The sequence below is a fragment of the Mauremys reevesii genome, linkage group 20, assembly GCF_016161935.1.
Source record: "Mauremys reevesii isolate NIE-2019 linkage group 20, ASM1616193v1, whole genome shotgun sequence".
Taxonomy (NCBI): Eukaryota; Metazoa; Chordata; order Testudines; family Geoemydidae; genus Mauremys; species Mauremys reevesii.
Window position 1 is genome coordinate 3,894,328 of NC_052642.1, and position 21,508 is coordinate 3,915,835.

Consider the following 21,508-nt stretch of genomic DNA (forward strand, 5'->3'; position numbering starts at 1 on the left):
ACATTTTCCTGGAGTTGTCACAGGGTGTAGGGAGGACTTGGGTGAGGTGGAGGCCTACATTGATTGTCTCAGGCCCATATAGACCCGCTCAGGCCTGTATGGACCCGCATGGACCCACATGGACCAGCTCAGGCCTGTATGGACTAGCTCAGTCCCATATTGGCTGGCTGTGAGGCTCATGTACCGGTTTCTCTCTTTAACAGGAGCAGCAGGAGCCCTTGCAGGAATTCCCGGTGAGTTGCTTGGTTTCCCAGCCTGCTGCAGCTTTCATTTGCATGATCCATATACCCAAGTGATGTCTGTAGAGCCTCAGGGCCTGCCCATGCTGCAGTCAGGGTCTCAGAGCCCCCAGCTCTGCCCTCATGTTGCTTCCTGCTCTGCTCTGTTCTTACTCTGGGATTCTGGACACCCCACAGACATCCCTGGTGCCCTTCGGCTGGTGGCGGGCTCACGGAGCACTGGGCATTCGCCTGAGAGTTTCTGCTGTTGTCTTTCAGGATTTGGAGGCTTCGGGGGCCAGCAGCCCGGCGTCCCTCTGGGATATCCCATCAAAGCCCCCAAGCTCCCAGGTAAGTAGCCGGGCTGGGCAGGAGTGGGCAAGCCTTCCCTAGCTTTGCCTTTGGGGAGAGCGGGAGTTGCTGCTGCTCAGCTGGGGGATTTCCGCTAGCTGAGCCCCGTCTTTCCCACGGCACTTAGACCTGAACCTGAGCCCCAGCCCTTCCTGCCGTCCCCGGGGCAGCCACCCCGCCCTGACCCTGAGCGCCGGCATGTGGAAGCAGGAAAGACCTGTGCCCAGGGCGAGCCCAGGAAGGAATGGACAGCACTGAACTCTCTGCTAGAGCAGGGAGGGGGCAGGGGAAGGGGGAGGCACAGAGAGGCTGGCAATACATGTTACCAGCTCTTCCTTTCCTTTGGGTCCTATAGCCTTCTTCTCTATTATTTGTATTACTGCAGCGCTTAGCCCAGGGCCACACTGCGCTCGGTGCTGTACAATCATGTTCATATTTGGTGCAACTTTTACTCCAGGGCTGCTGCTGGCAGATCCGCGGGTGACAGTTCCAACATTAGCCCCCAATCCATAGTAGCACCTAGAAAGTGGCCTGCCTGGAAGTCCGTGAGAGCTGCTGGGCTCAGGCATCATCTGGCCAGGGACCTAGCTTTAGCCTCCCATCATAGGCGGCAGGTTATATATGTGTGCGGTGCCCGGGCTCCAGGAATATTCAGGGCCGGGTGCCCTGCTCCAGCAATATTTGGAGCTGGGTCTCTCCCCCGGCCCTGCCTGGATCAGGCCCCGGCCCTCGCGGGTCTCTCACCCCACCCCCGGCCCCGCCGCGTCCCTGCCTGAAGCAGGTCCCAGCCCCCCGCCTGCCACCCCTCTTCCTGCGTGTCCCCCCCACCCTGCCGCGTCCCTGCCTGACAAAAAAGCAGCACGCGCCTCTCCCCTGCCTGCTCTGTGCTGCTGGAGGCTTCGGGCAGAACAGCTGTCTGCTGCCGCAGGGTCCTAGTGCCTGCCCTTCACTAATGGCAAGGCAGGCTACCCTTACCCTGCCCTTCCGCGCTCGCCCTGAGCCTCCCCAACGCCCCAAACCCCGCAGGCCCAGCCAGAGCCCTCCGCCCCGCACCTAATCCTCATCCCCAGCCACAGCCCTCATCCCCGCACCCTGATCCTCATCCCCAGCCGGAGCCCTCCCCCCCCCCTGACCCTCATCCTCAGCATCCTAATCCTCATCCCCAGCCAGAGCCCTCATCCCCGCACCCTAATCCTCAGCCCCAGCCGGAGCCCTCATCCGCCCGCACCCTAATCCTCAGCCCCAGCCGGAGCCCTCATCCGCCCGCACCCTAATCCTCAGCCCCAGCCGGAGCCCTCATCCCCCCCGCACCCTAATCCTCAGCCCCAGCCGGAGCCCTCATCCCCCCCGCACCCTAATCCTCAGCCCCAGCCGGAGCCCTCATCCGCCCGCACCCTAATCCTCAGCCCCAGCCCTGAGTCCCCACATCATGAGCCCCATAGCCCTCACCCCACACTCCAAACCTCTGCCCTAGCCCTGAGCCCCCTCCTGCATCATGAACCCCACATCCCCAGCCCCAGCCAGAGCCCTCATCCCCTGCACCCCAATCCTCTGCCCTAGCCCTGAGCCCCCACAGCATGAACCCCTCATCCTCAGCCCCACAGCCCTCACCCTGCACTCCTTCCTATCCCCAAACTCCCTCCCAGAGCGTGCACCACCTCCCCCTTCCTACGCCCCACCCCAGGCCAGTGCCTGCACCCAAACTCCGTCCCAAAGCCTGCACCCCTCACCCCCTCCTGCACACCCATGCCCTGCCCCAGCCCACAGCCTGCACCCAGCACCCAAACTCCCTCCCAGAGCCTGCACCCCTCACCCCTTCCTACATCCCCACCCCCAGCCCAGAGCCTGGACCCAAACTCCATCCCAAAGCCTGCACGCTTCCTGCACCCTAATCCCCAGCCCAGGACCTTCACCCCATACCTCCCCCCGAAACTCCGCCCAGAGCCTTAGGCAGGTGGGGGCAGAGTTTGGGGGGGCGGAGTTGGGGGGGGCGGGTTCTGGGCACCACCAAAATTTCTACAAACTTGCCACCCATGCCTCCCATGTGTGAGGACACCAGTCCGTGCCCCCTCTGTCTGCCTGTGGGGAGCAGGGCTGGCTCCTTGCGTCTGCCGGGAGTGGAGGGGAACAGTAGTGTAGGCGAGGGTAATATGGAGGTGAGACCCCTACTCCCCAGGAGATGAGCGGGAGAATGCGAGCGCAGGGCCGGGGACATGTCAGGTGCGTGCCTTGGCTGGGCTGTCCAGAGACACGCAGGCGAGGGCTGGGAGCTGCTGCAGGTAGCGTGGGTCCCAGCCCCAGCAGCCTGAACCCATAGGCCCTGGGAGCGCTGCAATGTCTCTACTGGCAGGCTGGGGAAACGTGCTGTTGCCAAGGTTTATTGTGCAACATGCTGATCCAGGACTCTGCAGCAGACGCCGCCGAGGGGGACGGGAGGAAGGGGGTCAAAGCCAGGCCAGGGAAGCTGCTCCCACAGGGCTGTTAGCAAGGGGTAGTTCTTAAGCCCTATCTCTGAGGATAACTGGTTTCCATGGTTACAAACTGCTTCTTTGGTAGCAGCCTCCCTGGAGAGAGGTGACCCTGGCCTCGAGAGCCCCTGGTGCTGGGCAGGGTCCCAGACAGACAGGGCAGTGCAGTGTGAAACTCCTCGCCAGACCAGCCAGATTCCCCCACTGGGGCCCATCGCAGTGAGAGGCAGAAATACTTGAACCAGGCCGACTTCCTCCCGCAGAGGCAGAGTTACACTCGTTAGGGCCCTTCTCTTCCTGAGCAGCCCAGGCTGCTGATTCCTGGGAAGCCAAAGAACCGCTCAGTGAGATCTCTCCCAGAGCTGTCTGGCGTCTCCCCCACAGCACGGCTTCCGCCGCCTAGCTGCTGCCCCAGACTTTCTTTGATGGGGTGCCTGGTGCTAACGAGCAAGCCATCAATGTATGGCTGAGGCAGCACCTGGCTTCTTCTGCAGCACAGCCCCACCAGTGGCCCAGAGCCCAGACGCAGCCCTGCCGCCAGCTGACCCACTTACTGGGGAGCCACCATTAATAAATCTCAGGAGATAGCCCCACCAGGGAGCCATGCTCTCAGCATCTCCCTGCTCCAGGCAGCACTCCCTCCCCCCTCCCCATGCTGCCAGGCTCCCCACCAAGCGCTGTCCCTCTGCTTCTCTGCTCAGCCCTCCACAGAAATGCAGCAGCCCATGTCGGAGTGCTGGGGTCGCTCCCCACACCCAGGCACCTGGGGCTGGGCAGGGAGAAGGGCTTTTTCTCCCAGGCAGTCTAGTTTGGTGAGTGCTACTCCTGCACTATAAACTCCTGCCATTTTAGCATGAGTCTCACCCTACTGAGTGTTGTTTAAAGTCTCCCATGATCTCACAGGCTCTGAGCTCAGCTTCGCCAGCTTCCCCTTGCCTGTGAACCCTCCGCATGGCTTATTTTTAAGCCAGTCTCCTGATTTTATGGGGTTTGGGCCTGACTTGTTGTTTCTGAATACTTGCAGTTGGCCAGACTGAATCAGGAAACTTTTCTGGGTGCCTAAATAGGGGTCGAAGGGCAAAAGTCCCCAGGCTTGATACAGTAAGACATTTTTCACAAAATGTGTCTCTTTGTGGGTGGTAGGAGTGGGTCTGGGTGGGCTAGCTGCCCCATCAAGCACATTTAACACCAGCTGATATTTTCGAAGTTGTCAGCTTCCTTGTGGTGGGAGGCATCATCTTGTGTCCTGGTGATTATTCATAGACTTCATAGCTTGACCATTGGGATCATCTAGTTGGACCTCCGTCTAACATAGGGCGGAATATAGACTGTCCCACTTATAAAGGGCCACTGCCCTGAGAACAAGGATTCTGGGTCTTCACCTGCAAGCTCCAGGCCTGGAAATGAAGGTTTGACTCTAGCCATTACTCTTGTGAAACTCCCTGGTACAAAAACTCCAGTCGAATTGAATAGGCCTCAGTCGGCTACTGTGGCTAGGCCTCGATCACACCTTCTGTGGGTTGTTTGAATAAACAGCAATTGCTCTTGCTATGGGTTATTAGACCAGATAGTGATGACACTTTCTAGAGGGTGTTTCCATAGGCAGCAATTTTGGTGGATTAATTGAATAGGCCCCAGTCACTCTTTCTGTCAGTATTTGAGTAGGCAGAAAGCACTCTTTCTGTGGCTGTTTGAACAGGAAGTTATCTGAACCTGTTTTATGGGTCATTTGACTAGGTAGCTGTGAGCAATGGGAGTTTTCTGATGAATGAGATGCATGACAGGACTTACTCGACTAGGGATTGCAACTGCAGAAGGGTTCAAATGCTGCTCCCAGGGCAAAGCAGGGTCCATGAGGTGTTTGGGTCATGCAACTGCCTGGGGTGATATGAATGTGTTGTTGTGGCTGAAACTGACTCCTATCGATAGAGGATCCAGAAAGACAATGGGAACCCCAAGGACCGAACAATTGATGCATAACAATGGGGAAACTCCAGCAGGCAGAACATGTGAACTCAGTAAGTGTCCTGCAGGAGGACAATGGACCAAGAGGTGACCAGAGGCTAGGATAAGAACTGGTCTTTTGAGAAACACAGGTAAAGCCCTGCAAATCCGCGGACGATTTTTGTGGATCACAGATCTGATGTGAATACAAATTTTGTATCCAAGCAGGGCTCTAGATATAGGTCTGACCTGGGACTGACAGACAAGGGTCAGAAACTGGCTGAAAAGAAACCAAGATGGGTCCTAGAGCAGGATGGTCAAGGGACCCCTGGCTTTAGCCCAGGGGTGGGGAACCTACAACTCATGGGCTGGGTCCAGCCCGCTGCTTCATTTTATATGGCCCGCAGCAAGTCTCCGCACCGGAGCCATAAGCCCGGAGCCTTGGCACCCCCCGTGGGGCTGGAGCCACGAGCGCTGGCTTGCCCCGCTGTGGGTAGAAGATAAGGTCGGCTCCAGCTCCCGGAAGCGCCGACATGACCCTGTGGCCCCAAGGAGCAGGGGCGATCAGGGAAACTCTGTGCGCTGTCCCTGCCCCCAGTGCCGGCTCCACAGCTCCCATTGGCTGGGAACCACGGCTAATAGGAGCTGTGGGCGCAGCACCTGTGAGCATGGGCAGTGTGCACTGCGCAAAGCCCCCTGGCCCCTCTGCCTGGGGGCTGGACATGGCAGCCATTTCTGGGAGCAACCAGGAGCCAGGGAAGGCAGGGAGCCTGGCTTAGCCCTGCTGCGCTGCCAACTGAGAACCAACAGAGGTAAGCGCCGTCTGGCCGGAGTCCACACCCCGAACCCCCTGCCCCAGATTGGAACTCCCTCCCACACCCTAATTCCCTCTCAGATCCCACACCCCAACCCCCTGCCCCAGTCCTGACCGCCCTCCCACACCCAAACTTCCTCCTGGAGCCTCCACCCTGAACCTCTTCCAAACCCCTTGGCCGCAGCCCGGAGCCCCCTCCTGCATCCCAAACCTTCATCCCCAGCACTTCCCAGAGCCCACACCCACAGCCAGAGCCCTCACCCCCTTCCACACCCCAATCCCCTGCCCCAGCCCGGAGCCCCCTCCCACATCCTGAACCCCTTGTTTCTGGCCCCACCCAGGAGCCTAGGGGAAGCCCTGAGCCTCCCCCTCCCTGCCCCCATGGGTCTGTGTGTAGCCCACAACTGATTTTTTCTGTGGGTCAATGACCCCTGATAGAAAAAAGGTTCCCCACCTCTGCTTTAGCCGGTATGGACTATGCCTTAACCTTTGCTTCTTTATTGTATCCTAAGGACTTCCCAAGGTCGCATGCCAGTTGACTAATAAACACGTCTTTGTTTTGAAAAGGCTGCCTGGTGTCACTGCAAATACCTGCTGAGGTTCATTGATCCCTGAAGAGAACAGAAAGTCTCAGAACTGGAGTCTATCTTAGAGCTATGGTGTGAAACAGGAGTGCTAGAGCCCAGAGGCTCAGTCTCAAAGGTGTTGAGGCCACATGGTCTACCCTGAAGGAGGAGTGGGACCCCTTTGAGTTCTGGCACACTGAAGGGATTCCTCCTTGGGGTATAGCTGTGTGACAGTAGCACTCACCTCGTCTATGATTATTGGAATAGGCAGCAAGGGTTCTACCTTGACTAGGTATCAATTGCCTTTCCCATAGGCTTATTTGAATAGGATATGATCCCCCTTTCTATGGGTTCTTTGTCTAGGCCTCAATCCCCATTTCTATGGGTATTTGACGAGGCCTCAATCCTCCTTTCTATGGGTATTTGTCTAGGCCTCAATCCCCCTTTTTATGGGTATTTGACGAGGCCTCAGGTGCTCTTTCTGTTGGTTATTTGACTAGGATGCCTCACCTGTTCTGTGGTTAATAGAATAGGCACCTATTGCCCTTTCTATGGGTTATTTTAAAATAGAATGAAGTCACCTTTTTAACAGTTATTTCAGTTGATGTTGATTGACATTTCTGTCACTTATTTGACTAAGGGTCAGTCCCCCTTTCTATGGTTATTTGAAGAGGAAGCAATTTCCCTTCTTTTGGTTATTTGAATCAGAAACCATTGTCTTTTCTATTGTTTATTTGACTACGCACTGATTGCCCTTCCTGTCCACTATTTGAGTTGGCAGCGATCAGCGAACGACTAGGTAGCAACGGCCTTTTGAAGAACAGCAATCGCTCTTTGTATTGGTTATTTCAATAGGTTGTCCTCATCATCACCCTTTTTATGGGTTATTTCCATAGGCAGTGATAACGGAATGAGATGTGTTTGCCCTTTCCGTGTGTCATTTGAGTAGGCCGGGATCATCCTTTTTATGGTTATTTGAGTAGGCAGAAATCACCCTTTCCATCAGTTCTTTGGCTAAGGCTACGTACACGCCACAACTTCGGTCGGTACAACTTGTGTTGCTCACAGGTGTGAATTAGCCAGCCTCCCGAGCAATGTAAGTTACTCCGACCTAAGTGCTAGCGTGGACAATGCTATGTCGGCAGGAGAGTTTCTCATGCCAGTATAGCTACCGCTGCTCATTGGAGGTGGATTAATTAAGTCGATGGGCGAGCTCTCTCCCCTCGGCACTAGCAGTACTACAGCTGGATTGGTGCAGCTGTAAGCGCTGTAGTGTACGCAGTGCCCTAAGCAGTGATCACCCTTTCTATGTGTAAGTAGCAATCGCTCTGTGTATTAGCTGTTTGACTAGGCAGCCGTCGACCTTCCTACAACTTGTTTGAATGGGCAGCTTTCACCCTTTCTGTGGGTTATTTGACCAGGTGTCGATAGCTCTTTCTGTTTGTTATTAGCTTAGGCCTCGATTGCCATTGCCATCAGTAATCTGAATAAGCAGAGTCTGCCCTTTCAATGGTTTAGTTGACTAGGCATCAGTTTCCATTTCTATAGCGATCACCCTCTCTAAGTTATTTGACTAGTCTGCAATCGTCCTGTTAAAGCTATTTGAATATTATGTGATTGCCTTTTTATAAATTACTCCCATCATTATTTGAGTAAGTGACGAAAGCCCTTTATGTGAGGTATTTGACTAGATAGTGATTGCTCTTCCTATGGTTATTTGAATAGGCAGCGAGCACGGTTTCTATCAGTTATTTGAAAGGGATCACCCTTTCTGCTGTTTAATTGACCACACTTTGATCGTCCTTTCGGTGAGTTATTTCAATAATCAGCAATCACCCTTTCTATAGGATATTTGAATATGATACACTCAGCCTTTCTATAGGATATTTGATTAGGTGTCAATAGCCCATTGGTCATTTGGCTTGGATGCTATCCGGGGCCGGCTTTCTGAACAGTGGGGCCCAATTCGAATACCTGGTGGCAGTCAGGGGCTTTGGCGGCACTTCGGCGGTGGGGGGTCTGCTCCGGGTCTTCTGCGGCACCGAAGGACCCCCCGCCGCTGAAATGCTGCCGAAGATCCAGAGCGGACACATACACCCCGCTGCCGGGTGAGTAAAAAAATTTTTTAAATTAAAAAGATGCCTAAGGCGCGGGGCCCGATTCCGGGGAATCGGGGGAATCAGCCTAAAGCCGACCCTGATGCTAGCTCTCTTTCTGTGGGTTATTTGAATATGATGCTCTGGCCCTTTCTGTGAGTTATTTGACTGGGCAGCGATCGCCCTTTGTATGGTTATTTGAATGGGCAGCAATGACTTGATTGGTGTTTTGACGAGGCATTGTTTGGCCTTACTATCAGCTGTTTGATTCAGTAGAGATTGCTCTTTCAGTGGGTTATTGGCCTCCGCCTTGCCAGCTCTTTCTCTGGGTTAATTGACTAGACAGCTATCGCCTTTTCTATGGCTTACCTGAAGAGGCAGAAATCACCCTGCTGCAGCCACATATATCGGCTATTTGAATATCCCCATTTCCAGCCTAGGCAGCGTCCGCCCTTTCCATTGGCTGTTTGAACAGGAAATGACTGTCTTTTCTAGGGTGTGTCTACAGTGCAGCTGGAAGCAAGCCTCCCATCCCAGGCAGAGAGACGTGCTAGCGGGGCTCAAGCTGGGCACTGAAAACAGTTGTGTGGACGTTGCAGCTCAGGCAGAGACTCAGGTTAGCCACCTGAGCTCACACCTATTCAGCCCCCTAGGCTTAAGCTTGGGTGGCTAGCCTGAGTCTTCACCAGAGCTGCAGCGTCCACACTGCTGGTTTTAATGGGCTAGCTCGAGCCCTGCTAGCATGAGTCTGGCTGCCTAAGCCAGGAGCCTTGCTCCCAGCGGCTGTGTAGACATACCCTATACGTTACTTGACCAGGTAGGGAGTGCCCCTCCTGTGCTTATTTGACTAGGCGGCGCTTGCCCTTTCTATGGGTTATTAAACCAAGCAATGAGCACCCTTTGTACTGGGCATTGGCTAAGCTGTGATTGTCCTTTCTATGGGTTATTAAACCAAGCAATGAGCACCCTTTGTACTGGGCATTGGCTAAGCTGTGATTGCCCTTTCTATGGGTTATTAAACCAAGCAATGAGCACCCTTTGTACTGGGCATTGGCTAAGCTGTGATTGTCCTTTCTATGGGTTATTAAACCAAGCAATGAGCACCCTTTGTACTGGGCATTGGCTAAGCTGTGATTGTCCTTTCTATGGGTTATTAAACCAAGCAATGAGCACCCTTTGAACTGGGCATTGGCTAAGCTGTGATTGTCCTTTCTATGGGTTATTAAACCAAGCAATGAGCACCCTTTGTACTGGGCATTGGCTAAGCTGTGATTGTCCTTTCTATGGGTTATTAAACCAAGCAATGAGCACCCTTTGAACTGGGCATTGGCTAAGCTGTGATTGTCCTTTCTATGGGTTATTAAACCAAGCAATGAGCATCCTTTGTACTGGGCATTGGCTAAGCTGTGATTGCCCTTTCTATGGGTTATTAAACCAAGCAATGAGCACCCTTTGTACTGGGCATTGGCTAAGCTGTGATTGTCCTTTCTATGGGTTATTAAACCAAGCAATGAGCACCCTTTGTACTGGGCATTGGCTAAGCTGTGATTGTCCTTTCTATGGGTTATTAAACCAAGCAATGAGCACCCTTTGTACTGGGCATTGGCTAAGCTGTGATTGCCCTTTCTATGGGTTATTAAACCAAGCAATGAGCACCCTTTGTACTGGGCATTGGCTAAGCTGTGATTGTCCTTTCTATGGGTTATTAAACCAAGCAATGAGCACCCTTTGTACTGGGCATTGGCTAAGCTGTGATTGTCCTTTCTATGGGTTATTTGACCAGGCAGAGTTTGCCCTTTCTGTGGGTTATTTGACTAGGCCAAGATCACCTAGATGGCCCTCTCTGTGGGTTGTTTGACTAGGCAGCTTTCCCCATGTATATGGTTTATTAGACTAAGCATCAATCTCTCCCAAGCAGTGAGCTCCCTTTATGTGGCTTATTTCTCTAGGCAGCGGCTGTCTTTTTTCTTGCTAGTGAGAATAGCGCAGTGGTTTGAGCACTGGCCTGCTAAACTCAGGGTTGTGAGCTCAATCCTTGAGGGGGCTACCTAGGGCAAAATCAGCACTTGGTCCTGCTGTGAAGGCGGGGTGCTGGACTTGATGGCCTTTCAAGGGCCCTTCCAGCTCTAGGAGATAGGATAGCTTTGTTAATTTGATAGGAAGGGCTCACCCTTTCTATGTGCTATTTCAACAGGCAGTGATTGCTCTTTCTATGGGCTATTTGACAAGGAAGCCTTTGCCCTTACTCTCGGTTGTTTGACCAGGCCGTGATCACCCTTTCTCTCAGCTGTTTGAATCAGCTGGGATCACCCTTTCTGTCATGTAAGTGATTAGGCCTTAAGCATCCTTCCTGTGGGGTATTTCCATAATCAGCAATCACCCTTCATACTGGTTATTTGAATAGGCAGCAATTCCCTTTGCTCTCGTTTATGAGAAGAGGAAGGGATTGCCCCTTCCATGTGCCATTGGAGTAGGCAGGGATAGCCCTTTCCAGGGGTTGTTTGACAAGGCAGCCATAGCCCTTTCTGAGGGTTATTTACATAGCTAGAAATCCTCTTTTCTATTGGTTATTTGACTAGGCATTGTTTACCCTTCCTATGGGAAATTTAAGCAGGCATTTGTTGCCATTCTAGGAAGACATTACCTTTCTATTGATTAGAATTGGAAGCAATGGCCCTTTGAGATTATTAGACTAGGCCGTGGTCATCCTTTCTATGGTGGTTATTTGACTAGGCAGTGCTAGCTCTTTGTGTGGATTATTTTCATAGTCAGTGATCACTCTTTCTGTGAGTTATTGCACTAGGCAGACATTGCCTTTTTATTGGTGACCAGAATAGGAAGCAAACAGCCATTTAATCTTAGAGTAGGCTGAGCTCACCCTTTCTGTGAGTTATTTGACTAAGGAGCTATCGCCCTTTCTGTAGGCTGGTGGACAAGGCAGCGATCACCCTGTGTCTCTTGGGGGAATAGCAGCACTCTCCCTCTCCGTGGGTTTTCTGACCAGGCAGTATTGAAGAGGAGCCACCAGAGAGTATTGGTTGGAACGCCAGGCGAGGAGCTTTGGGAGAGAGAGTTGAGCTTCCCCGCTGGAGGCAGGTTGTCCTGCGACCTGGCTGAAGGTGACAGGAAGGGACTCTAAATTAGCTCACTCCTGGGCTGACTTGTAATGATCACAGTCAGAGTTTGAGAAGTCTGCAGTGGAACTGTGGTGACTGGGTTTTCCCGCAGTGGCCTTCGAAGACCACCTACTGTACATACCAGAGGACAGGGCCCTTGGAATAAGGGAGCTGAGGTAAAATTTCCAAGTGCAAAGCTTGGTGATGGTGGCAGCTACCTGAGCGGCGGGATGTAGGACACCCCAGGCCGTAACGGATCTGTTTGCCCTGTCGGTGGGTTATTTCAAGAGACAGCAATCAACAATTTCTTGCAAATTTTTGAATTGTGAAGTTGTTCCCTGGGGAAAAAAATTAAAATTTTGTTCACAACATATTTCTTTGACATTTTGAATTTTTGTTTTTGCCACTGAGTGCAATAAAACGTTTTTTCTACTTTCTTCTTTCTCTTCCCTCTCCCACCTTTTTTCACTGTAATTTTCTCAACATTTCAATACATTACACAGTGAGAAAAGAAAAATGAAAAAAGAGAAAAGAATACGGGGGAGCGGGGAGAAACTTAGGAAAAATTATCCCCAGGGTATTTGGTTTTGGAAAACAGAAATTAAACAAAAAAAACTCATTTCATATTGTTTCTAAGTTTTCCACTGAAAAATAAAAAACTATCCCTGAAAATAACATTTTACACCATTTTCAACTTCATCCCATTTTTGGTGAGAAACATTTTCAGACAAAAAAATTCCACCCAGCTGCAATGCTTTGCTCTGCCTCACCCAGTCGAGGAGGGAATTCTGTCCCTGCTCAGGGATTCTGTAGGCTGTTTAAGACACACCATACAGAGGAGTAATAGCACTTCCCTATTACATTCCATAGGTGTGAAGCACCCCATTAAGGTTCTGTAGAACTCGCTAGGCTTCATCTCTACACCATTTATAGGACTGTTCCCTAAGGACCAAGAAAGACAATGGGAGTTGGAGAGTTTAGCCGCTCACAGGATCAAGCCCTTACTGATAGCAGAGAGAGGTCTAACATGATCTAATGGCTGGAAGTTGAAACTAGGCAAATTTAGTCTGGAGATACGGTGTAAAATGTTAACACTGAGGGGAATTACCCATTGGAACAACTTACCAGGGATTGTGGTGGATTCTCCATCACTGGCCAGTTTTAAATCAAGACTGGCTGGTTTTCTGAAAGCTCTGCTCTAGTTTAAGCAGGAATTAATTCAAGGCGGGTCTCTGTCCTGTGCTATGCAGGGGTCAGACTAGATCAGTGGTTTTCAAACTGCGAGTCGCGACCCAGAACTCAGTTGGGGAATGTCAGGCACTGGGTTGTGGCGGCTCTGGTCAGCACTGCTGACTGGGCTGTTAAAAGTCCCGTTGGCGGTGCTGCCCGGCTGAGGTAGGCTGGTCCCTGTCTGTTCTGACATCGTGCTGCACCCTGGAAGCGGCCAGCAGCAGCTCTGGCTCCTAGGCAGAGGGGCCACGGGCTCCACGCGCTGCTCCCGACTCGAACACCTGCTCCGCATTCCCATTGGCCAGTTCCCGGCCAGTAGGAGCTGGGGGGCGGTGCCTGCAAGTAAGAGCCAAGCGGAGCCGCTTGCGCACTTCTGCCTAGGTCCAGACCTGCTGCTGGCCACTTCCAGGGCGCAGCGCGGTCCGCGGCGCCAGGACATGCAGGAAGCCACCCTCTGCACCCCGGCTGCACCACTGACCGGGAGGCACCTGAGGTAAGCCCACGCCCCAATCCTGCGCCCCAATCCCCTGCCCCAGCCCTGAGCCCCCTCCTGCACCCCAAACCCCTCATCCCCAGCCCACACCCTAACCCCAGAGCCCTCACCCCCTGCACCCCAATCCCCTGCCCCAGCCCTGAGCCCCCTCCTGCACCCCAAACCCCTCATCCCCAGCCCACACCCTAACCCCAGAGCCCTCACCCCCTGCACCCCAATCCCCTCATCCCCAGCCCACACCCTAACCCCAGAGCCCTCACCCCCTGCACCCCACTCCCCTGCCCCAGCCCTGAGCCCCCGCCTGCACCCCAAACCCCTCATCCCCAGACCACACCCTAATCCCAGAGCCCTCACCCACTGCACCCCAATCCCTCCCCAGCCCTGAGGAGCCCCTCCTGCACCCCAAACCCCTCATCCCCAGCCCACACCCTAATCCCAGAACCCTCACCCCCAGCCCCCCAAACCCCGGCCCCACCCCAGAGCCCCCACCGACACCCTGAACCCCTCATCCCCAGCTCCGTTGGGTCGCAGGCATCAACAATTTTCTTCAGCTGGGTTGCCAGAAAAAAAGTTTGAAAGCCACTGGCCTAGATGATCACAGTGCTCCCTCTAGCCTTCACATCTCTGAACCTGCGGGTGAACCCCTGGCCTCACTGGAGTCAGTGGACGGCGGCTATTTTGCAAGAAGGCGCCCTGCAGCCTGGCACACAGAGATGACTTTTGCCCTGCATGGTTGAGAAAAGCCTGTTCCTTCGCAAGCTGCGGTCAGTGGTGGCCGGCCCGGAGTTGCATTTCGAGTTACATACGTGTTCTCTGTGAGCAGCAGCTCTGATCTGGTGCACACTGGGCACTGGCCAAGGCCATGTGGTCTGAGGCTCATAGACTCCTGCTCCTTGGGCCGCTGGCTGAGTTTGGCTAGCCCAGGACTCAGCCAGTGTCCCCACTTGCAGTCCGTGGGGATAACGGACTGGAATCCCACAACCCGGTGGGCATGCTCCCAGCGAGGCCAGGCTGTTTATACCTCCCGGCTGGGTCAGTTCCCAGCACACAGCCGACTAGTAATGCAGCCATCAATGCCTTTTGCTTCTGTTTAGATTGCTGAGGAAACAAAGTCTCACTGTCGCCACTGCCAAGCCAACTATCAGAAAGCTCTTGTGGCCGACACGTGCAGGCCTGAGTTTGGGAGAGCTGGGTTATAGTTCAGGCTAAATCTGTGGTCTCTCAGCAGGCTGTGCTGTGCCTTAATTTCCCTGTCTGTGCAGCACGCAAGGAGGCAGAGATCAGGGCACTATCATGGCTTCGCAGCCCAGTAAGAGCCCACAAGCATGTCTAGGCTCCGAAGGTACCATGGGGCGTGTGGAGACAGCTGTCCCTAGGGACTGGTGGGTTGCTAAAATCCTGTGAAATGGAGCCTCCCCAGCACAGAGCTCACAGCAGCATCTGGCCAGAGAGCTCTGCTTTCTGTCAGGGCCGTGTTGATGTGGGAACGCCTGGAATGGGCGCAGGGAAATCTGGTCTCCACATGTTGGCTTGCAGGAGGGACGAGAGCACTCTCCACCCGCAGAGACATGAGCAATAAAGCTCTGACTCACTTTGATCCCTGGCCTCCTCTGGCTGGAGACGGCTCTGGTGCCAGGGGAGAAGCCCCCCCAGGAGTGCTGTGGGGACAATCAGGCCCACAGTTTCTAACGTGGGCTCAACTCAAGTTGTCTCAGGCTGGGCACCAAAAATGGAGGTGCCTGAAATCAGCAGCCTCTCTTCAGCCTTTGTGTCTAAATCTTCCTCCTTCTCGATCTGCTCCTGCCAGAGCCTGAGGGGCTGGTGCCTGCCCCAGATACTGGGCTCCCCAGGCCCTGCCTGGCTCACTCTGGAGATGGAGCAGGCTGCCCCGCTCCCTGCAGCCAGGCTGCTGGGGTTCCGTATTGATGTGTGGTTTGTCCAGCCTTGGTTCAGATGTCCCACCCAATGGGGCTCCCAGCCCTTCTCTAGGACGTTCCCCCTGCTCCCCAGTGGCAACGTTCCTCTCCGCACGCTGCCCCAGCCCCCTTGCTGACCTCAGCAGGAGCTCCCAAAGCCTTTCATTTGGCTGTGGCCAGCACGAGGCCGGGTGGGAGCAGCTCTCACTGCAGGGCCTCCAGGGGTCCCTTGCTGAGCCTGCATTGGGGGACATGCTCGGAAACATGCTCTGCTTGGAGGTGGGCTGTGGGCAGTGTGGCCCTTGGCCTGGGGCAGAAGCTCCTCAGAGCATCAGAGAAATGGCCACCTCACCAGCTGGGAGGGTTCTGCTGCCACTACCAGGAATGTGGGGCCGGGGGTCTCACTGCCTGGCACTACCCTGGCCCAGTGGCTGGCAGGAAGTGGAGTCTGCATGGGCTTGCCACAGGAAGGGGTGGCTCTGAAACAGTCTCCCTTGGAGTTAAGCTTGGACAGCTCATGTTCCGCAGAGTGCTGGCAAATGGGGCACTTCTGAAGTGGAGCAGAGCAGGGCTTGGAATGGCGTGGCTGGTGTGCCGGTCTTGCCTGGCTGCGGCAGGGGCCCGATGCCCCAGGGCCTGCAGGGCAGGTGGGATGGAGCTCAGACGCACAGGCTGCTGCACTCACTCCTGTCTCCATGTGTTTTCTCTTGCTAGGTGGCTATGGGCTGCCCTACAGCACTGGAAAGCTGCCTTACGGTGAGAGCTCTTTCATTCTCAGCCCTCCCGGGATGAGGTCAGGGCAATCTGGTCACAAGGGTTCAGTGACTTCCCCCTTCTAACTCTAAACGCGGCTTCCCAGCAGAGAGGAGGGATGAGTCCATAGCGTTGGATGACTCCATAGCCATTCCAAACCTCAGAGGGGTCCGTGCCAGCACCCATCCGGGATGGCTGATGGGAGGAATCTCCTAGGAGCTGAGACCTGTGGCCAGCCAGGCTGTGAGCTGGCACCAAATCCCTGAGCAGCAGGTGTCGCGAGAGGCCTGGCGAGCTCATAGAGAGGTTTGCACAGGGCTGCAGGCGGTTCGGGGGCTGCTCAGACATCCCGTGTGAGCCCTGCTCTTCCCCCAGCTCAGGGAAAGCTCTGCCTTTCGAATGCCAGCTGCCTGCTCACACGACCTGGCCTCCCACCTTGGGAGGGTCTCAGGACGCACAGCGGCAGACACGCCGAGCAGAGAGCACTGGGGCTGCTCACGGTCATGCTGACAAGCTCCTAGCCCGGAGGCGGGGGTGCTGAGCACTGCTCTCCCAGCACAAGGCAGCTTTTAACCCTCGGGCACCCGCTTCCCATCCTCCTGGCTGTCCGAGTGACCCCTGGGGCTGTGGGCAGCTGGGACCAGGGCAGCACTGGGGAGGGTGAAGATGGCTCAGAGCTGCCCTTTCTCTGCCCTGCTGTGGGCTGGCAATGAGCCAGCCCAAGGGCTCCACGAGGAGGGCAGGGTTTGTTTATTGCTGTACTTTGTTACCTGAGACCTGAGTGCAAGTCTCCCGGCCTGGAGGCCCACGCACCCTCCTGCTCCCCCCGCGGAGCAGCGGCCTCCCTGGGCCTTCCCGGGGAGGAAGAATGCTGACAACTGTGAACATCTCCCAGTTGGAGGCTGGCCCGAACTGGAGCTGTCTCCCTGGATTCCTGGCGTCCCGGCAGTGCAGGGCTGTAAGCCAGATGTGCTGAGGCCCCAGCCTCGCTCCCTCCGGCGGCTCGGAGAGCTGAGCGCTGGCCCTTCCTGAGGACATGCCTCACGCCGCAGCCAGCCTCACTCCGAGATGTTTGGATTGGCCCCTCTGGAAATCTGGCTCCCACCTAGCAGGACTCTGCCACATCCCCAGGCTGCGGCAGGCCCTGCCCTCTGGGCTGCCCCGCTCCTCTCACAGCTCCTTACGTTGATGGGAGGGACTAACAGAGTCCTCTGCTTTTTGTGGTTGCAGGGTACGGACCAGGCGGGCTAGGTGCCGGTGCTGCCGGAAAGGCAGGATACCCCACAGGGACAGGTGCGCCGCTTGGCCTCTTCCCAGGGAGCCGAGGGGGCAGCTGCCTAGAGCCTCCCGCACTCCTTGGCCCAGGAATGGGGCCTTGAGCCAGGCCCTGCCACTGCCCAGCCAGCCTTCCTCCCAGTCTGCTCAGGCTGCGGCCGCTCTGTGGGGACGGGCATGGGGGAGGAGGGGAAGGGGCATGAGGTTGGCTCCAGGGACAGTGGGAGAGGGGCTGGCTCTGGGGAAGTGGGGGGCTAACTCTAGGGGAGGGGGAGTTGTTGGGGCAGGGAAGAAGGGCTGACTGGGGGGAGGGTGCATGGGGCTGGCTCCAGGGGCGGGGGAGGTGCATGGCGGTGGAGTTCCTCTCGGTGTGGAGAAGAACCATCCTGGGGCCAGGCGTCCGGGCAGTGGTTGACTCTGAGCCTCTTCATCGGGGAGAGGCCAGGTTGCTGCAGGGCTGGCGCCTGCACAGACACCAAGGACAAGTTCCCCTCGCATCACAGGGGGACCCAAGAGGGTCTCTCTAGCTCAGTATGGGGGTGGCCGAGGGGGTCTGGGGGCAGCTGTTCTGCTGGCATGTGATGAAGTCCAGATCCCTGAACGTCTCCTTGTTTGTGTCTCCAGGAGTTGGAGCTCAGGTAGCAGCAGCTAAAGCAGCAGCTAAATATGGTGAGTTGCCTGAGCCTAGATGCCATGGTGATGGGCATGAGCCAAGATGCTAGAGAGTGGCACTGCAGGGCCTGCACCACCAAAGTGGTGTGTTTGGCAGAAGCCAGGTGGGTAACGGGCTCCCTTGGGAAGGCAGGATGGAGACGGATGGATAAACCTGCTCCTTGCAGACCCTGGCTCCATCCCTGGGCAGCAGCACCAGGGACCCCTGTTCCCATTCAGCCTGCAAAGGAGCCACGGCTGCTGCAAACCCCAGCCCTGGGGTGCCATTGTGGTGGGCTAGAGCGCATGTGAGCAGGAGGCAGGGAGCGATGGGGCATCGGGCCCAGCCCACCTGGGGGATTTCCGGAGAGCCGAGGCAAAAGCCTGAGACCCCCACACTGACCTGCCAACCACAGCTCTGGGGTGAGCCCCTCAGACTGTCCCTGCACCGCTCAGTACAGCCTGGCAGAGCCATTGTTGTGAGCCATGGAACTGCAGACCAGGTGGGGCCTGCAGCACAGAGGGTGGGGCAGTGGGGAAAACCTAGGGATGTGGAGCTGGGGTACCCCAGGGCAGGGTAAAGGTCCCACTGGGGGACCAGTGAACCAAGATGGAGACCCAGGAGAGGGATCCCCTGAAGGCCAGGCACTGGTGTCCCACTGGGGGACGCCCAGGAGCAGAGCATGGGAGCGACTTCCCCTGCCACCTGGAGGGGATGGGCATCGTGTGCGTGTTCACACGTCCTGCACCGCTCTGGCCGGGGTGGGGGGGACGTGTGGGCTGCGCTCTCCCAGGCCTCTCGGGCAGTAGCACATCAGCAACAGGGACTAATGGGCCCAGCAGAGCAGTCAGCACCTCAGTCTGGGCATGCTCCACCAGCCCTGCACTGCCAGGCCAGGCCTCGCGTCTGGCTGGGAGAGCATGTTGCAGCCAGTGCCCCACCAATGACATAACGACTGGTGCATGGGGCGACATGGCGAAGCCAGTGAGAACGACGTTCCCTGTGAGCCCTGCCTAGCTGGGAGGTCTGGCCTCACTGTGCCATTCCACAGCAGGCAGGGGCACCGGCAGGGCTGCCTGGTGAGCGGGGCCCCTCCAGGACTCTGCGGGGAGCTTGCTGCTCCGTTCACTCCGGAGTGGGCCCTGACCACTGATTCTCCTGGGGTTTGGGCCATTCTGCACTCTCTGCACCAGAGTGCCAATGCTCGTCTGGCTTCTGTGCTCTCTGCAGGTGCTGGCGTCGTGCCTGGTGCTGCTGGCATCCCTGGAATCGGAGGCCTCGGAGGCCTGGTGCCCGGAGTTGGGGGTCTCCCAGGGGTTGCAGGTAAATGTGCTTGACTAGCCCAGCCGATGGGCCTGTGGGGCTGCGTTCCCCATCTCAGAGCCCTGACTCTCTTCCCTTGTGACCCAGGAGCTGGAAGCCAGCCAGCAGCAGTAGCAGCAGCAAAAGCAGCAGCGTATGGTGAGTGGGCTCTGATTGTTCCCTGCAGGCCCACTGGGACGAGCAGCTCCTAAGGGCTGACTCGGGCAGTCGCTGTCTGGGAGGTGCTGGGTCTCCCTTGTGGCATGCCTGCACAGGGTCTCTGATGAATCAGCACCATAGGGCAAACAGCTGAGCCGTGAGATAAACAGATTGATGATGCATCTTTGACCTTTTCACCTGTCCTGAGCCCACAATCCATCTCCCTGGGATGGACCCACCTGGCGCAGTTTCAGAGGATAAAGGATGCGACGGTCCAGGGTAGGCAGGACTCAGCCCTGCCCCAGGGACAGTTCTTCTCTGTCCTGCTTTAAAGCTGGGTTACCCAGCCCTGCAGAGGGGGATTTCAGCAGCCTGATGGGATATTCTGCACTAGAAGGGCCTCCGATATCAGACTTTAAAGCCAGGACATTTCACAGCTCTTTTCTTCCTTTCAGAAGGGTTGTATGGCTCCCTCTGAGACCTGCACAGCTGAGCTCCTGGGAACCCAGGCTATGGCTACACTAGACAGCTTCCAGCAGTGCTGCTGTGCCACTGTAGGGCTGCTAGTGCAGGTGGGAGAGCGCTCCCGTCACCTTAATTACTCCAGCCCCTGCGAGCAGCGGTAGCTATGTCAGCGGGAGAAGCTCTCTGGGGTCTGGGGAGGTCTGTGTATTCACACTAGTGTCACTCCAAGCAGATCTGCACTAGCGGAGCATTGATGGGGAGGAGGGCAGCTTGTCCGGGCAGATTCCGTTCTGCTAGCTGTGTGTTGTAATGTGTTTCCCCAGGAGCTCTCAGCTCCACGACAGCAGTTGCATTCTCTTGGAAGCTGGGGTGTGTGTGTGCAATCTTTGCTTTTGAAAACGCTGCTCCCAGACAGTGTCATGTGTGAGTGTGTGAGCAATGGTGAATGTACGTGCGACACGGCTCTGGTTCCCCTCCAACGCTCAGCTAAGAGGCACCCTCTGATTTCAGTGGGGATATACACATCAGATTCATTTCCGCAGCAACGCTGGGCGCCGGTTGTGTCTGGGTTCAGTAGGGTCCTTCACACGGAGCACCCGCAAGCTGTGGCATCAGTGCAGTGCACTAGTGTGTGTGTGCACAAAGGGCCCCTGCTCCTCACTCCCCAACCAGCTCCACTGATTCTCAGTCTGTCAGCCACAGGACAGGCAGGCACATAAGGGTTTGAGTGCCCTCTAGTGGCAGCTCTGAGTACACCACCTCTGAGTGCAGGCAATGCCTGTTGCACCACAGCACAGGGAATCCTTCCAGGCAACCAGCTGTGTCCCCTTCCGTCCCAACATTGCTCTCTGGCCTTATAAACGCAAAGGCTAGTGCAGGTTCTCCTACCGTATCACCAGCGTCACTGCCCTGGAGTGACCCGCTGTGCAAAGTGTAGCCAGGACAATCAGGTCCATGGTGCGCAGCATGCTGCAGGATCAGAGTGCGTCCTGACTCCCAGGGCTTTAGCCCAGAGCGCACACAGGGGTGTGTCCCATCCCAGGCTGGGAGAGGCCGGCCCCGCAGAGACGGGGCGGGCTCTGCACTGGGAGCAGCGGGAAGGCTTGGACAGCTGCTCCCAGCTTTCTCCTGCAAAGGGCACCCCGTTTAGTCAGCCCTTTTCAGTCGTGAGTGTCCAGGGTGGATTTGGATGGAGGCAAAACTCCCCTCTTGCTCCATCATCCCTTTGTGGTGGTGCTGGCACTCCAGGACCAGTTCCTGGGCGGGGGCCTGGGAGGGGGCATCCCAGAAGTGGGGCTTCCTTCTCACTCCAAAAACAGCTGCCAATCGAAGCTGGGCTCCAGCTGCACTGGTGAAGCAGGATGTTCCTGGAGCAAGAGGCCAGTCTGCTCTTCACGCCTGCCCAGGACAGAGCAGGGCACATGGTCTCTGTTTTCCTGGACTTCCCTCCTCTCCCCTTGGAGGACTGGTTCTCCTCCCTGTGCTCCTATCTCGTGCTGTGTCTCACTCCTGTTGCTCTCTGCAGGTGCTGGAGCCCTGCCAGGGTCTGGTGGTGCTCCAGGCCTGGTGTCAGTGGAGTTCCTGGTTTCGTGCCCGGAATCGGGGACATCCCAGGGGCTGCAAGGGTGGCAAGTGAATATGCTTACCGGGCTCTGCCGATGTGTGTGTGTATTGTCAGGTTTCTGAGATT

The 21,508-nt window shown here is 56.0% G+C and overlaps 1 protein-coding gene across 8 annotated transcripts in view; it reads left to right on the top strand.

The window, feature by feature from the left end:
* The window catches only part of ELN (elastin), a 91,112-nt gene that overhangs the window by 34,976 nt on the left and 34,628 nt on the right, over positions 1-21,508 (top strand). For all 8 annotated transcript variants that reach the window (XR_005590160.1, XM_039508143.1, XM_039508142.1 and 5 more), the window contains 6 exons: positions 204-233; positions 498-569; positions 15,927-15,968; positions 17,196-17,258; positions 17,865-17,909; positions 19,123-19,215. Coding sequence is in view for 7 of the 8 variants with exons in the window: in XM_039508143.1 (XP_039364077.1) it covers positions 204-233; positions 498-569; positions 15,927-15,968; positions 17,196-17,258; positions 17,865-17,909; positions 19,123-19,215 (345 nt within the window). In the remaining variant the exon portion in view is untranslated. The remainder of the gene's footprint in view (positions 1-203; positions 234-497; positions 570-15,926; positions 15,969-17,195; positions 17,259-17,864; positions 17,910-19,122; positions 19,216-21,508) is intronic.